The sequence below is a fragment of the Sylvia atricapilla genome, chromosome 4, assembly GCF_009819655.1.
Source record: "Sylvia atricapilla isolate bSylAtr1 chromosome 4, bSylAtr1.pri, whole genome shotgun sequence".
Classification (NCBI taxonomy): domain Eukaryota; kingdom Metazoa; phylum Chordata; class Aves; order Passeriformes; family Sylviidae; genus Sylvia; species Sylvia atricapilla.
The window spans coordinates 3,328,129-3,344,355 of NC_089143.1; the positions used below are offsets into that span (position 1 = coordinate 3,328,129).

Sequence of the window (16,227 nt, forward strand, 5' to 3'; positions counted from 1 at the left end):
TGTCGCTGAAACTTCCTTTGACTTTGAAAAGCCAAAAATGCCTCTTTTATTCTGGTCAGTGAACTCTGAGCCTAAGAAAGCTGCTAGGTCCTAACTGAATTGGATGGGATTTCCCATGTGCAGCAGCTTGGCTTTTTTTGGTATTGCAATCCAAAGTCCATTGTCCTGTAAATGCAAATATCACAAGTTGTAACAGTAAAGTCTCCTCGACTGTACATGGCATTCATTAAGTTATGCAGTAAGAAAGGCAGTGTCTTTGAAGAAAAAGTGAAACAAGAAATCTGAGACAAATATTGATTAAGAGGAAGTTGGGAGCTTGAGAGACAGTGGCCCTCATAATTAACATAGGTTGGTAAAGAACCTTTTGGATCCAAGTTCAGGGCCAACATTTGCTTCCCAAAGGGGTAAGAGCTCCAAATGGGACAATAAAATCCCATTTTATAGGACTATTTGGTGAAGTTTCTTCCACCAAAAATCCCCAGCTGGCCAGTTTCACTCACATATTCCCCATCTGAACACTGGCCTTTTATCACATCACTGGCCCACCGTAGCGTTCAATTAACCAAAGGATTTTTTTTCACCCCCTCTCAACAACTTTTCAAACTATTGGTAGGGCAGAGCTGAGGGAAAACAGAGCTTTTACAATAATGTTTTCTAAAAAATGGTCCAAAAATAGTCAGACATTTCACTTAGGTCTTCTTATCTTCAAAAATTGCTTATCAGGGGCTCAAAGGAAAATACAGTCCACCAAGCAACTAAACTATTCCTAATCAAGACTGGCTCTTCTCCCAGTTCATAGAGCCAGTAGTGCAAAAATTTGATTTTAACGTCAATAACTTAAAACAATTCGAATTAAAAGGGAAATTTTCAAAACCAAGCCAAGAACATGAACTGATAGCAAGGAGGTCACATTTTTCTTGTGCTGACTATCAAAGTAAAACCAGCCATTGAATTTTTACAATTGTAAACGCAGACAGTTTGTTTTTTTTTTTTTTTTCCTACTTTCTAGTACTCAGTCATCCTTCACCATTCAAAGCCAGTAATCTGAAGTTGAAGCAAAGAATATGCTTTAGTTTCGTGTTTCAAGCAGTGACATGGAGACAGCTAATCATCTGTCAGTTTGTTTTCTGAGCACATCCATAGAGGAGCAGACAGCAGCAGCTGGCCAACAGGGCTCACGTTTGGAAGAACGCATCTTCCTTCCAACAACAGCTTTGTTCTTGAACTGCAACAGAACATTAATCACAAAACACGTTAACTGGAATCAAAGAACACGTAAAAATTATGTGATTGTAACGAGTCTCATCAACTTGAAGGGGAAAGTGATTACCAGTATAAAAATCCCACCGTGAAGAGGAACCCAATAAAACTGTTCACAGATTTGTTATTGATCTGCTTCAGGAGAACAGTGATAAGTACTGACTGCACAGCAAACAGGCCACCAGTTCATAAAATGACACGAGCTATTTTTACAGTACTTACAGCTACCAACATGATTAAAAACCAATTCTCTTACATTAGTGTAAACTACATCTGGCACTTTCGGTCATTAGTCCTCTGCTGAAATAAGGAGGATTATGGGATACAGGATATTGAACAGATCCTTTAGTGGGACAGGAATTCTAATTCTAACACATTGGCAGGGGGTGTGGGCTGTATTTTTCATATCTAAGATAGAATTATTTGGTCTGTTGCGGTGACTTCAGCAGCTTTACTAAAAGTATTCTATTCAATCCCTAGGGAAAAATATAACTCACATATTGACAATAAAGTAATGAAGTTAAATGCAAAGTAGCTAAAAGAAGTTTTATGTAAGGGCTCTTATTCCAGCAACTGTATGTCACATAAACGTAGACAGTAACTATCTTTTTTGTTACTTTTTTAACTGCCACACAGAAATATCTCAGAGCTGAGGGTACAACCAATCTGCTGCTTATGCTCATGCCAGAGAATTACCAGTCCTTATTTCCCTCCTGAAAGTGCATGAATTCCAGTGAGGCAAAACCAACTTCCAGGAGCCCCTTTAAGTGACTTCAGACTTACTCTTTGGAACACAACCTCCTCTGAAAGTAGTCTCTCTTTTAAAAAGCCACGTTTCAAAAATGGATGCTTCCAAAAAGAAAAAAAAAACAACACCAAACAAAGTCCTCAACCCCCAAAGAGAGAAATAATCAGACTGCAAACAGCTCTTCCTCAGACTGGACTAAAAGAAGAAAATAATTAAGAAAGAGCAGAAGATGTTTATCAAACTAAACTGATGGGAAAACCTGCCCACTTTAAACATCTTTAGAAGAGTCACAGACCATGTTCGATATTCAGAGTAATGTGAATGACAAAGTCCCAATAAAATGTACACACTCTTCAAAGAAAGAAGAAAATTTAAAAGCTATTATTAAGTAAATGAAGTGTTGGGACTTCAGAAAGTAGAACTCCAACCTGATAAAACTAGTTGCAATTATTGGAATTTCTGTAACAATCCAAGAATCTGTTTCTTTAAAGTCTGTCTCCAATATTTTAGTCTTGATTAGGGATGACATGTAATAAGACATTAACTGAAGGTAAGTAATTTAGTCTTTTCCAGAAGCTGTTGTTTTGTTGAAAGAACTGATGGATTAAAGAGTGCAGAAATGCAATGTTTTAACATTTTGAACAAAGGATTAGAAATGAGGAGTTTACATTCCATTAAAATATCCTACACAGAGCAGTGAAAATTGCAGTCACCTTCTGAGTTTCCTTCGCTCATCTCTTTGACTCTTCTCTTCTGACACCCACATTTTCAACACCTCTAACACTTCACAGCATCATCAAGTTTGCAGATGTACCTATATCTGGAACTGTGGCTTCATCACTGAACACAAAACCAGAATGCAAGGGGCCAAGAGGTTTTTTAAATTTCTCTTATAAACCAAACTGAACTTTTGGGAACTTTTTGGTATAAGCTGTGAGCCCATCTGTTGGTATCTACACAGCTACTAATTTAGTCATCAGCCTTGACAGTGCAATAATACCATTCTTAATGAGTCTAGGAACAATCACTGCACTTCCCTGATGACTCTCCATGCCTCTCATTTCTTCCATGAGCAACCTCACAGCCATGACAGCATGTCCAAGAGTCCTATCACACATAAATGAAGGACATTCATTCACTTTAGACACTTTTTCAGGATGACTGAAAAATGCTTCCAAGAGCTGAGAAGAAATGACCTTGCTGGAACAACTCCTCTGTACCAATAATTTGGGTATGCAGATATTCTTAGGGTTGGAGTCAAACTTTTTATACCGTTTTTAAATCCAAAATAATTAAATTCCCTAAGTTTTGGTGGAGTTAGCTATATTCACACCCTAGAGTGAATGTGATGATTGTGTTCATTCTCCATAACCCAGGGTAAAGGTCAATTTGTGTTGTGTACCTAACAGGATTCACTAGCTGCTTCTCAGAACTGCTTTCTGGCAAGTCTGTGTTGCAAAATATTAAAGCAAGAAATGAAGAAAATCTCAGCTGTTTTTTACAACAGGTAATGAAATGCTCAGGAAGGAATATGGACACATTTTGCCTTCAGTAGGCAGTATGTTTTTACTATTAAATAAGATGCAGCTCAGTGCCTGACTCAGAGCAAGACACTAATAGTTTATAAATTAGACCATATCCTTTTTGCTTCATCATTTGATAGACTTTTACCTGTTGCAAGAGACAAAGCTGTGATCTTTTCATTCAGAGTTAAAACCAGCCTAATTTTCAAACTTAGTGTTCCAAATAATGGCTGAACAGCTGGAAGACTCATATTTTCAGCATCTTTCTTAAGAAAGGGAATAATAATAATAATAATAATAATAATAATAATAATAGTAGTAGTAGTAGTAGTAATAATAATAAATTGGACTATTGCCTATTGTATAAAGACCAAAGTAATTTGCAAACAAGACACATCAAGAAATAGGAGGTTTAGTTTAAAGTTATGAATTCACGTGCTACTACACATGGTAAAAAAATTAATTGAAGAAAAAAAAATAGGATGTGTTTTAGTAATATTCTTTTGTGCATTCTTCAAACAGTAAGGAACCATCAAATAAAATATTAAACACATAGAATATTAACATACCTTTCCTTACATATTCAGCTGTTTCTTTTAAGGGAAATTAGGTTTCATTTTCCATGGTTAACGCAGGATTGCTCATACCTTAAAAGACAAAAAACAGTGTTCCCACAGAAGAAAAGTCTCATGTGTATTTCAGCAAATAATACAACCTTGAATTAACAATCATTTTAATGTCATTACTCTGTTACCAAGTCTAGTCCTGTCCTGTATCTATTAAACAGCTTTTCACTCGCTGCAAATAGGTGTCACCTCTCTTACAACCAATTTGTTGGCAAAGTTGCTCTCAGGCCTGACTTAAAAAAATAATTAGCAGCTACTGGTATCAAAAATAATGAGCAGCTACTGGCATCAGTGCTGTGACATCCCTTGGTCAGGTTTAACTGGGAAAAGCAGCTTGACACATAGAACTTCCTAGAGGCACGGATTTCAGAAAAGCTCCATGACTTTTGGTTGATGAATACAAACCATGGTTATTGTTCCACCATCTCCTCCAACACTAAAACAACACAAATATTAACTCCTTACCAACTTTGCCCTTTTCAGCCTTTGCAGCAGGTTCTGACCAAGAGGGTGTATCTGTGAGGAGGTGGCTCTGGGAATCGCGCAGCGGCTTGGCAGGGAACAGATGGTTCTCACTGTTGTGCCAATAAAAAGAACATTAGTGGACTGCAGTGATTTTTCATCATCTCACCACGTGCTACAAACAGTTTGTCACACACAGGATTTTCCTGACCTCACCTTGCTGCTTGTCTGATCAATCACTTACTTTTTTATCATTACATATGGTAAAAAATGTAATGATAAAACTGTATCATTACATGACAACTACAACTGTAGTTGTCACAAGTGCAAACACAATCTAAAAAGCATAGGGATTTTTAATTTGGCAGCTATTTCATATTAATACAGGTACTTCAGCCCCAAATACACTCTATATACCTATATATGTTTGTTCTTCTTCACTACAACAAACTTGACATGATAAAGAGTGGAGAGAACATCTCCAAAATCTCTTTCCTAATATAAGTTACAGAACGCTGGGGTAAGATAAAATGTCAGTAAACAGCTAGCTGAAATGTCATCTATTTCTTTTATGAATAAAAGATTATCACTATGATTCCATTATAATTTCTTAGCCACATATTCACTATACTTATTACACTTTTTATTACATAAATGTTTCAAAAAAGATGCAATATGAATTTATTTAAAGGAGAATATGCATGCTTTTCACACTTTAAAGATGTCATGTCCCTCAAAGATAAGAATTAATAGAACATGTTCTATTATTAGCAGAAACAACACTTAATATTCAGCTTGCTGTGCTTTGGCCCAAATGCCATCAGGATTATTCCCTCACATATTTAAATATATTTATATATTTATATATATATACTATATAAAAATATATTTATATATTTTTATATATTTATTTATATATAATACATATATATATATATATTCCCTCATATATTTAAATATAAATTTGAGAATTACCTGATTTACAGCTTAACTGTTAAAATATGACCTGGATTTATCAGAAGGATATTCTTCATTTGATTACCCCTTTTAAGTTTATTATACATCATTCTGTTTATGTGTGCACAGGAGAAAAAAACAACAATCTATTTGAAATGGGTAACAAAAAGCAGATTACTTTTTGGATGTTGAATTAAGTCCACCAGGTGTGGAAGCTTGCTCAGGATCCTGATTAACAAGGCAAGTTGGAAAGGAGCAACCATCCCCTAAACTGAAAAATTCAGAATTAGTGTCGCACGTACAAAAACCTCTCGACTTTAAAGAAATTTTTTTTTATTCAAGTATATCTTATTTCAAAAAAACTAACCATTCCCCCAAACTCTCTGTGATTATTCAACAGTTTCAACAAATGAAGCATTAGGAACAGCATACCTTGAAAACACAGGTAGTAACCAGTATTTCTTCTCATCACCAAACACCTGCCTTAGGTTTTTGCTGAAGCCCAGGCTAAAGCCATTCTTATCTGTTCTGTGACGAAATATGGGAGCTCTGAATACCTCTTAAAAGAAACAACAAAAAAAGATGAATTAGATAAACCTCTTTGCAGGTCAGCATGTTTCAGTCTCCCACCAGCACTTTAGGCAATTGCACTGCAGGTGCCATCACCCAAGAGGAAAGTGCAAACTTTGAACTGCCCAAAGCCAAAGTCAGTGCTGCACCAGGCACTGTGTGTGTGGAGCAAGTGCAATGGCTGAGGAAGGGTGGAAGCCTCCTTCACCCTCTGTAGGTGAATCCGTGGATGGCTGGGACAAGGAATTCTGCCAGCCTGGATATTCTAGAACATGTGGGTTTATTGCAGGGTCTGGGTAAAAGGGCCTTGCCTTCAGCCACCAGCCTGGGCTGGAGGGGAGTCCCAAAGAGAGAGGGAGAGAGAACAGCAGGGGGAGAGCTGAGAGAGAAGGGAGAGAGAGAGCAAAGGGCAGGGGGAGAGAGCAGGAGAGAGCGAGAGCAGGGGGAAGAGGAAGGGTGAGAGTTAAGAATTAAGAGGAGTGGTAAGTGTAAGAGTTAAGAGGTAAGAGAGTTAAGAGAGCGAGGTCCTTGTTACAATTCATTATATCTCCTTTTGTGATGAATATTCTAATTTTCAGTGACCAACCAACACAAGACACAAAATCCTATAGAATCCACATACAGCCTGTAAGAACTACTATATCACCAGACTGTGTTATATTTTAAACTCTAAAAACTACTCTTCAGACTTTTCTGTTTTGCTACATTGACCTTTGGATCCCTCAGCCAGCAGAAAGGGATTGTTCAATCCAAAGGGATTCTCCTTCAGCTGGCTAGACCATTGTTTTCAGGTTCTATAGTAACTGAGACTCAGTATCCTACAGCTCAAAGTCAGCTTTCATTTCCATTTCCATTATAGGTTTCATATTTTCAGAATCTTTGCTAAGCAATCATATTGATAAGGTTTCCCTGATTCATCTTCCCCAACAATCCTCCTCCCTCACCAAGGCAAGGAAGGAGTGAGGGACTCAGTTTTTAAGAAGACATGATACATCTATGTGAAGATTTCAGCATGTGACTATGCCACAGACAATGTCCAAGAAAGAAAAACCTAAACAAAGAGTTTACTACACAAAAAGTAATGGAAAAGAAGAAAAAGTTAACCTACTTTAGCAGTAAGGCTACAGCTTTTCACACACTGGGGTATGAAAACACTGTGTGTTTTTACCACTGCATGAATAAACGCCTTTGCTCATAGACCCGGATTATTCCCCCCTGGCCACCCAACCTAAATATCCGGAGAAGAGAGCTAAATATAGCTTCAAGTGCTGCAAAGTGCCTGAAGCAGAAAATTCATTCACTTTCCTACCAAGTGACTGATAGCCATTTAATTCCCTTAATTGGCTGTCCATAGCAGGCAAACTCTGATGTGCCACAAACCATGTCAGAACCATGCTCAGACTGTCCTTCTGCAGTCAAATCTCTGCTGGAAATGTCCTTCCACATGCAGTGTGCATTAATTACAGTGGCTTTTAAACAAGGGGGAAGGGAAAATGGGAGCACCCTTTGAGATGCCTGTGTTAAACCAGGAAAAGAACTCCCAGGATGATTTAGGCACAGTCAAACTTAAAGCTATCACAGCTTCATTATGAAATTACCACGCTTTTTAAGGCTTCACATATCAAGCAATTTCCCAAATTAAAATGGGAAGAGACACCAAGATCTTTTGGAGTAACTGAAGTATGCAGGAAACATGTTATATCACCAGTATGGAATTCCATTTGTTTTGAGAACACAAAATGTTGGATTAGATGCATTATGATTCTCTCTGAAGAAAACTTTTGCACTAAAATTATAAGATCAGTTTATAAACAATAAATAATTATAAACAGAACAATAATTTATTTCTGTTCCAATAAGCATCTTTAATAAAACTTTTCTCTACTTATAACTACATTAAAATTAACACCAGTAAAAATTTGTTCAAAATCAATTATTTGTCAGAATCCTGAAGAAACTCAAAAATCACAGAGGAAATCCTGAAGTAAACAAGCTCTCTTCCATTGATACAGACACCTATTTTCACAGCTTCCATTAATCACTAAAATCATCATTAATGATCACTAACAAATCCAAAGAGAACTGGAAAAAAACCAGGTCAATTTATCGGCCTACTTTAAATCAGCTTCCATCAACAGGAAAGCATTTAGAGATTTGGAAATTTTAATGGCTATATTGCAAATTGGCATTATCACAGTGCAGCATGCAGAACAGGCACTTTAGTCTCCTGCACTTTATTGATTAAGTTTTGTGATCAGGCATGTGTGCATTCAATCATTATGTGTGCAATCTAAATTTATTAGAATTTCTAAATCTAAAATTAGCATTGCAATCTAAATTTATTAGAAATTTCCCTTGATTTTAATTTTTTTTAGTTTATTCAGTTTCTGTTAACAAACTGTGGGTGGAAAGCAGTGAGAGGAAGAACATTATTAATAAACTTGGCCCTTTGGGGCAAGAAAGAAGAGTCAAAATTTCCAGGGAGCAGAAGAACTTGGGAGACTTCTAACCAAGACCCAAGGAACCTGTGTAGAATTGCTCATTTCCTCCATTACCCCCATGATTATAAAATACCTTTATTATTTTTTTTTTGCTGTCAAACACAGAAGCATGAAATCTACTTACCTAACGTAGATTTATTCTTGCTGACGAGCCAACAGTGATACCCAAAGAGAGAAGACAAACTGACAGAAAACATTGCTGCAGCAAAGAACAAAAACATGATGTGGAACTTGGCTTGAGTATCAGGAAGGCCATTCTAAAAATTAAAAAAAAAAAAAAAAGAAAAGAAAAGAAAAAAAGAAAAAAAGCCATTAGAATTGAGGAAATAGCTGTTTCATTTGATTATTTATAATCCTCTATTCAGCCAAATCAAATTCAGCACACAGACAAACACACCACACAAGAAGAATATCAATGCAGGGATAAGACATGCCATTAGGTTGGTGACATCTGAGTTAAAGAAACAGCCCTTTTCTTGGGAAACTGTAAACTACTGAGAGCAAAAATCTGACATTTAGATCTGAACACTGAAAAGGGTAATTTTAGAAAAGGGTAATTTGGCAAAAAGTGAAGGCTGTGATTGTTATATATAGGCTACACTTTTGTACATGACCTTAGGAGATCCTGGTTTACAATGTAATGCCTTGGGATCACAGAATGCCTTACCTTGGGAGGGACCTTAATGATTATCTAGTTCCCAAAGCCCCACCATAGACAGGGGCACCTTCAGCTCCACCAGGCTGCTCAAAACCCCATCCAAAGAGGCCTGGAACACTTTATAAAAAGGGGAATCAATAACTTCTCTGGGCAACTTGTTCCACCCTCAGAGTAAAGAACTTGTACCTAATCAATATCTGCCCTCTTTCAGCTTAAAGCCATTTCTCCTTGTCCCATCACCACACGTCCTTGTAAAAATGTCTATCTTTAGCTTTTTTGCAGGTCCCCCCGTTAGAATTTTAGATTTCTTGCACAGCAGTGGCCTCACACACTTACAGACAGTGTGTGGATTAGGGTACTTACAGTCCAAAACTTGATGAAGTACTGCAAATCTGTTGCAGCAATGAAAAGGCAATACAGTAGGGAGTAAGCCAAGAAGAGAAGAAAAAATTTGTAATTGGAGAATCCCACGCAGTTGTTCACCCTGATAAAAACCAACAACAACAAAAACAAAAAACCACATAAAAATGACATGGCATGAAAGTATTCTTTGCTTTCATCCAATTTAAATTATTTACTCTAAAAACATTTATACCAAATCAAAACATCACCACCACAAAAAAAAGCCCAAAGAACTTCACCAGGTAACACTTAAGTTTCAACAGCCGACTGAAAATAAATGAAAATTATGGTATGGAATTTCTTCTCAGCACATCTGATGTAAATGTGACTGCAGTTATCTGGGTTTTTTGTTTGTAGCTAAGTATCCATGTTAAACCATTAACTGCATGACAACTGGGACAGTAACAAGCCAGAAACTGAAATTTAGCTGAATTTTGGGAGAATAAAAGGAGTCTCATTTAATCCAGATCCTCCTTAATATACACAATATACACTTTAAACTTCTCCTACTGTAGAACTTCTTAGTAAGATTCTCAAACGTAAGAGCATTCATAGGAGATTCCTAAAAATATTTATATTTACATAAAATAATGAGAGAAATGCTGCTCTGGAATAGAAAACATTCCATGACAGGGAATAAGACATTAGAAACACATCTAAATGTTAAAATAAATCTCATCATTTTCACTTATTTGCTTTAAGATCACCTGTCTCCCACTTGTAAAGATTTTTACACATGATAATGAGCAACTAGTGATGATGAGGGCACAATTAGTACCACAGCAGCTTCCCATTTGAGACAACACATTAGGTATTATGAATTTTAGAGCTCTATTAAACATATAATGATATTGCACCCACCAAATGAAAAAAATATTGGAGCATTTCCCACTGGCAGTTTATTGGTCAACTGCTTCCTCTTTTATTTGGTTGCCTTGAGAAGCTAAACAAAATTATCTTTGCACAAACCTTAACAGAGTTCTTGATAGGAATTTAAAAAAAGATAACTGATACTGCTGTCAGAAAGGTCAGCCAATTAAGAGAACACTACATCCATAAAGATACTTCTGTATTAATAAATAATTCTCAACAACAATAACAACAAAAAAATAAAAGGATGTACGGTGAGGCTCAACTTTAGCTTCCAGAAGGGCACCACAATTATTGTCTTCTTTAGGGAGATCCTGAGGCTAATGGCAGAAGACATGCTAAAAAGTTAAGGGTAAAAATCTTAAAACAGCAAAGGAATTTTCAGTGTACATCACTGTTACCCACTCTCAGGGTGGGCAGAGAGTTGGGTCAGTTTGTTCTAAGTCTTGTTTAGACCAAACACAACACCTTGGCTAATTAGATTGTTCTAATTAAAGGAAAAGAAGATGTATTTTTAAGCTCATCATCATTCTTATCAAAAATTAAATATAAAATTCTCCACAGTAAAGGTTTTATTCATGAAATATGTCAAAGTAAGCAATTCCATGATAAACTGCAAGCAATTCAGGTTCAACTTTTCTACAATAGTCCTATTTCCATTCGTGCTACTTATTTTTGTACTTTTTTACTTAAGGCACTGTTTGATGTAAGAAAAGAAACATCAAGTGAAATGTTATTCTCCAAAGATGAAATCTCTAGAACCAAAGGCAGATTTATCTCTAACTGGTGTTTTGCACAGTGGCATGGGGCACACACGTGAAAATAAACTTGCATAAATGATTATGTTCCCTTCAATTTAGAAAAGGCCCCACACTGCAGAGGTCTAACTGGAAAACAAGAGTTTATCAGAGGACTGGAGAGAAAGCAAACACCATGTTGTTTTTTTTAACTGTACTGTTGGAGAATGTAGCATCAAATCTTAAACCTTAAAAATAATGGTGAGATTTGAAGTGTAACATTTCTGAGAAAGAGCAAAACTGATAAATATCCCCACAACTGGGTATATAATGGTACCTTATTGCAGTGAAACATTCATACAGTCACAACAGCCCAGAATAACAATTTAGATTACAGCTAACATTTTAAACACCCTGTTTTCATGGACAAAAAGAATATACATCATTCCTGTCTGAGGGGTTAGCTTACAGAAAGTGCCAGGCAAAGAAATAATTCACAAGGCGCTGAAGGTGACGCAACTCATTAACAAAAAGCATCACAGAATCCAGGAGATGTTAACTCTTTGGATTACCCAAAAGATAAAGGAGAGATGATTCAAATGATTCCTAAGGAGCTCCCAAATGCACCTTGTTACACAAACAGAATTTCTGGTGATGCCTCAAGCCATTGGATTCCCACCTGCAGTTCCATCTGTACAATGAGCAGCAGCAGCACCAGAAGTCTCCAGTGCAGCACTTCAACCTCTCAGAGTAATTAGTGGGCAGTTAGCATTAAATATTTCTGTTTATCACAGAGCTTCCATCAGCACAGGGGTGACAGCTGAAATAAAACCTCCCAGAGAGCAGAAGGCAGATGATTTGGGGCCAGGACATGACAACCTCTCATTACCTTCCAAAAGCTTCATCTTTACTTTCCATAGGTTATTTTTTACCCATCCTCTCTCCAGAAATCCTCCTCTGGCAGAATATTGAATTAGAGATAACTCTCATTGCTGTTTCTCTGCTCTAAGCATCCATGGGAGTTCTTTCCTTCTTCCTTCCCACCCAACTTGCTCCCACCCAAAAAAATCACTGCATGAAAAGCAAACCAGAAGCTAATGATGTTCAGAGAGGCTAAAACCCATCCATCACACTGAATTGCACCCTTGCTTTGGTTGGCAAGATATCCACATATTTCCCTAAGAACCTCTGAACATGGCTCTTTACAGGAAACTATCAGCACCTTTGCAGTATTTCAAAACTCTTTCATCTCTTCTACACAGTTCTTTTTTTTTTTTTCTTTTTCTTTTTAGGGTGAGCAAGGAACTGTGAACATCTGCTCAAATGCACAATTTTTTTCCTAATGCATTTCTGTTACTTTGGAGTACAAAAGGGACATCTCTCCATCAGGAAGCATTACACATCTTTCAATTACTTTCTCTATTTGTAATTTTTTTTTTTTTTTTTTTTTTTGCACCCATTGCTTATAGGACTAAAACCAATGAGCAGCATAAACACTCTCTCCAACTGGGTGTGTTTATGCTGTTGGATTAAGACTGCAAAAATGTACAGTAAACTACTGAAATTACACTTCACTGTCCCTTTACACAAAACCTAAGCACTGTTTATGATTTTTTTTTATTTGATACGATGGATTTTTACTCTGAAATTGAAGCTTACATGAAGGACATTTTCATGTAAATGTCTTAAGATAGAAAAACACAAAAAAAATCCCAAAGAGACCACAAAGCTTTTAAGAAGTGTTTATAACGCTGGATGTTACTAGTCATATTGAGACTTTTCACTGGTATTTTATCAGGAAAAACAGTTTACTGTTTTCTTTAGAGCTTTCAACAAGGCAGCTATTAAAAATCTGAATAAAGGAAACTGTCTTTTTTGTTCTAAGAAATCTGATCTACATTCAATGGTTTCACCTGTTTCCTTTGTTGTGGCCTTGTTTGTGGTTTTTTTTTAAGAAGCACACTATTAAAACTGAACATCATCCATTTTCACAAGATGATTGTCCCTACAGCAAAAAAACTCCACCCTACACAAAAATTGTAACTATTTCTTACAACTGCATCCACCACGTAGATGCAAAATAAGATGCTTAAAATCAAATTACATCATGGCAGATGCTGTAGTCAGGAGCAAGAGAAACAGGGGGATTCCAACAGCCTTTCCTGCCCCAGGACAGAGCCTCCTCTCTCCTAAAATCTGATATAAAAAAGTGTCAAAAGAACTGCTTAGAACCATGCTCCATTCTGTTTGTCCAACACAGGGGGTTCTCCTTTTCTGACCATTTTATACAGTGAAGGACTGTACCACTCAATCCTCTAAACCTGGACCTTATTAAATAATTATCTTTAATTATTTCTGTGAGATACACTTGCCAAAGTGACACAGAACTAATTATACATCCTGTCTATCCCCTGGTTCCAAGGGCTGCTAAGAAAAGACAGAACAAAACCACTGTGTGGGCTGATGTGGCAGCAAAACGAGGGAGGGTGGGAGGCAGAGGGGAGACAGAATCAAAGAAATAAAAAAAACCATAAAACTGAACTTGGTATTTCCAGCAATCCCACTGCAGCTGTCCTGGGAGCTTTGGCAAAAGGAAGGACACAGCCTCTCCCTTCCATTTTAAGCCTAGGGTAGCACTTCACCCTTCAAGGCAATTAAGGCACAGTAATATTCAAACTCTACCAAGAAAAGGTGCAATTCTTAAAAAAAGTTCCCACTGAGCAGGAGCCAGCTTCATCCATACTTGTAAAAAAAACCCCACAGAGGTACCTAACTCAAAGGTCCAAAAAAAAAAAAAGATATTTGAATTTTGGATTTTGGAAATCCCGGCTCTAATGGAAGAAAAGAAGATAAAATTCTCACATTTCCAGGAAAAGAGGAGATACAGTGAATGGCTCCATCCTGCAGGAGCAGTCACCTCACATGGGCCTCCAACTCCAGGAATGCTGAAACATCACTTCAGCAGCTCCCATAAAAGTGTATCACACTTGTAAAAACAGGTGCCTAACTCAAAGGTCCAAAAAAAAAAGATATTTAAATTTTGGAAATCCCGGCTCTAATGGAAAAAAAAGAAGATAAAACTGTTCCATTTCTGGATGTCACAACCAGGAAAAGAGGAGATACAGTGAATGGCTCCATCCTGCAGGAGCTGTCACCTCACATGTGCCTCCAACTCCAGGAATGCTGAAGCATCACTTCAGCAGCTCCCACAAAAGTGTATTTTACCAACTCAGAACATAAAAAAAAGCGATAGTACACTCACCAAGGACAGTGATGATCCATCTTCAAAATGCATCTTTAAAAAAACACCACAGCAGAGTTCCAGCATCACCAAAAGACAAAGGAAAAGAACAAAGTCAGAAGCAAAGTTACATGCCACATTTAATTTATATACAGATTAAGAATTATCCCTATTTACTATAATACAATTTATATACAGATTAGGAATTATCCCTATTTACTACAGGTTATGTAATCTATTAAGTAGATAATAATACTTAATAATATTTAAATGTAATAAAATTAAATAATATATAATACTAAAATTGACATAATACAGCTTACCTACAAGGGATCTGTAGAAATGGCAGATAAAACCAACTGAAAATATTTGATATGTCAAGAATTTATGACTTAAGAAAATGCAATCTATAGGATTTGGTCAGCTTTAGCATTTGGGACTCAGTCTGAATAGATTTTCCAACTACTGCTTATTTTCTGCCAGAGCCTTAGAAACTGGGATAATTCAATTATAATATAGTCATATAACTAAATATACTTCCAAGAACCTGGTCTGTTTTTATAGAAATATATACATCTTTCTATGCAAATAAACATATTTTTAAGAGCTGACCTTGTATGAAAAATCCCAAACACATTTGCAATTAATCCCTCTCCGATAATAAAACGTTCCCAAGAAAACCAGATGTGATTGAAATGAGGGAATTTTGGGAAGGTAAAGGACAAAATAAAGGTATTCCACAAAATATGTTAACTCATTGCAACCTGCAAATTTTCCCTCCCATTTTGTAAGATAACAAGTCACCTTTTTCCTTCACTAGAAACACACAACTGTGCTCCTATTTTACACTGCAGCCACCATTTCATACAAAATAACCAAAATGCTCTTCCTGCCTCAACTCTGCCTCTTTTTCAGTGCCTCTGCTGCTTTCCCGGACAAAACAATGTCTTCTCCACCTCACAATCATGTTGGGACTTGATCAGCTGAAGAGTAAGAATAAATCAAAGCTAAGAATAAATCACCCTCTGAAGAAGTGTCTTCACTTTTGAGATTTTTTTTTTTTCACTTTTTGGATTTTTTGGGAAAAAATTGGAATTTTTTAAAGCAAAATATTATAATTTTTTTGGGAAAAAATTGGGATCATTGGGGAAAAAATTGGGATTTTTTGGGAAAAATAATTAGGATTTTTTTGGAAAAAAACCACGAGATTTTTTGAAGAAAATTATTATCATTTTTTCAGGAAGAAATTGGGATTTTGGGGAAAAAATTGAGAATTTTTGGGAAAAAAATATTGGTATTTTGTGGGGAAATAATTGCAATATTTTGAAGAAAAATGTTGAAATTTTTTGGGGGAAAACATTGGGATTTTGGGGGGAAAAGAATGGGATTTTTGGGGAAAAAAAAACTGGGATTTTTTTGAAGCAAAATATTGCGAGACAAACAAGAACTTAATTTTATGGCTTCAGTTAGAAATGGGGAAATGCTTGGCTGTTTGTTTCTTTAAAGAAAAATAACCTGCAAGTTATCCAGTAAAAAATAGGATATTAAATGACATGTTTATGAGATGGAAGTGATATCATGATTAAATTGAGATGGGTAGAGATGTTTATTCAGATTCTAACAAAAGCACATTTTTTATCAGCTGTTTTTGGTAACATTCTTAAGGAAAATT

General features: G+C 36.4%; 1 protein-coding gene across 1 annotated transcript in view; it reads right to left on the reverse strand.

Moving 5' to 3' along the window:
• Nucleotides 1-4,082: 4,082 nt before the first annotated feature.
• Nucleotides 4,083-16,227, reverse strand: part of ZDHHC2 (zinc finger DHHC-type palmitoyltransferase 2) — a 32,868-nt gene continuing 20,723 nt past the window's right edge. Inside the window, exons 6-12 of the mRNA XM_066316771.1 lie at nt 14,577-14,609; nt 9,669-9,789; nt 8,772-8,904; nt 6,009-6,135; nt 5,755-5,847; nt 4,623-4,732; nt 4,083-4,178 (exon numbers count right to left, since the gene is read on the reverse strand). Of these exons, the coding sequence (XP_066172868.1) occupies nt 4,138-4,178; nt 4,623-4,732; nt 5,755-5,847; nt 6,009-6,135; nt 8,772-8,904; nt 9,669-9,789; nt 14,577-14,609 (658 nt within the window). The 3' untranslated portion in view covers nt 4,083-4,137. The remainder of the gene's footprint in view (nt 4,179-4,622; nt 4,733-5,754; nt 5,848-6,008; nt 6,136-8,771; nt 8,905-9,668; nt 9,790-14,576; nt 14,610-16,227) is intronic.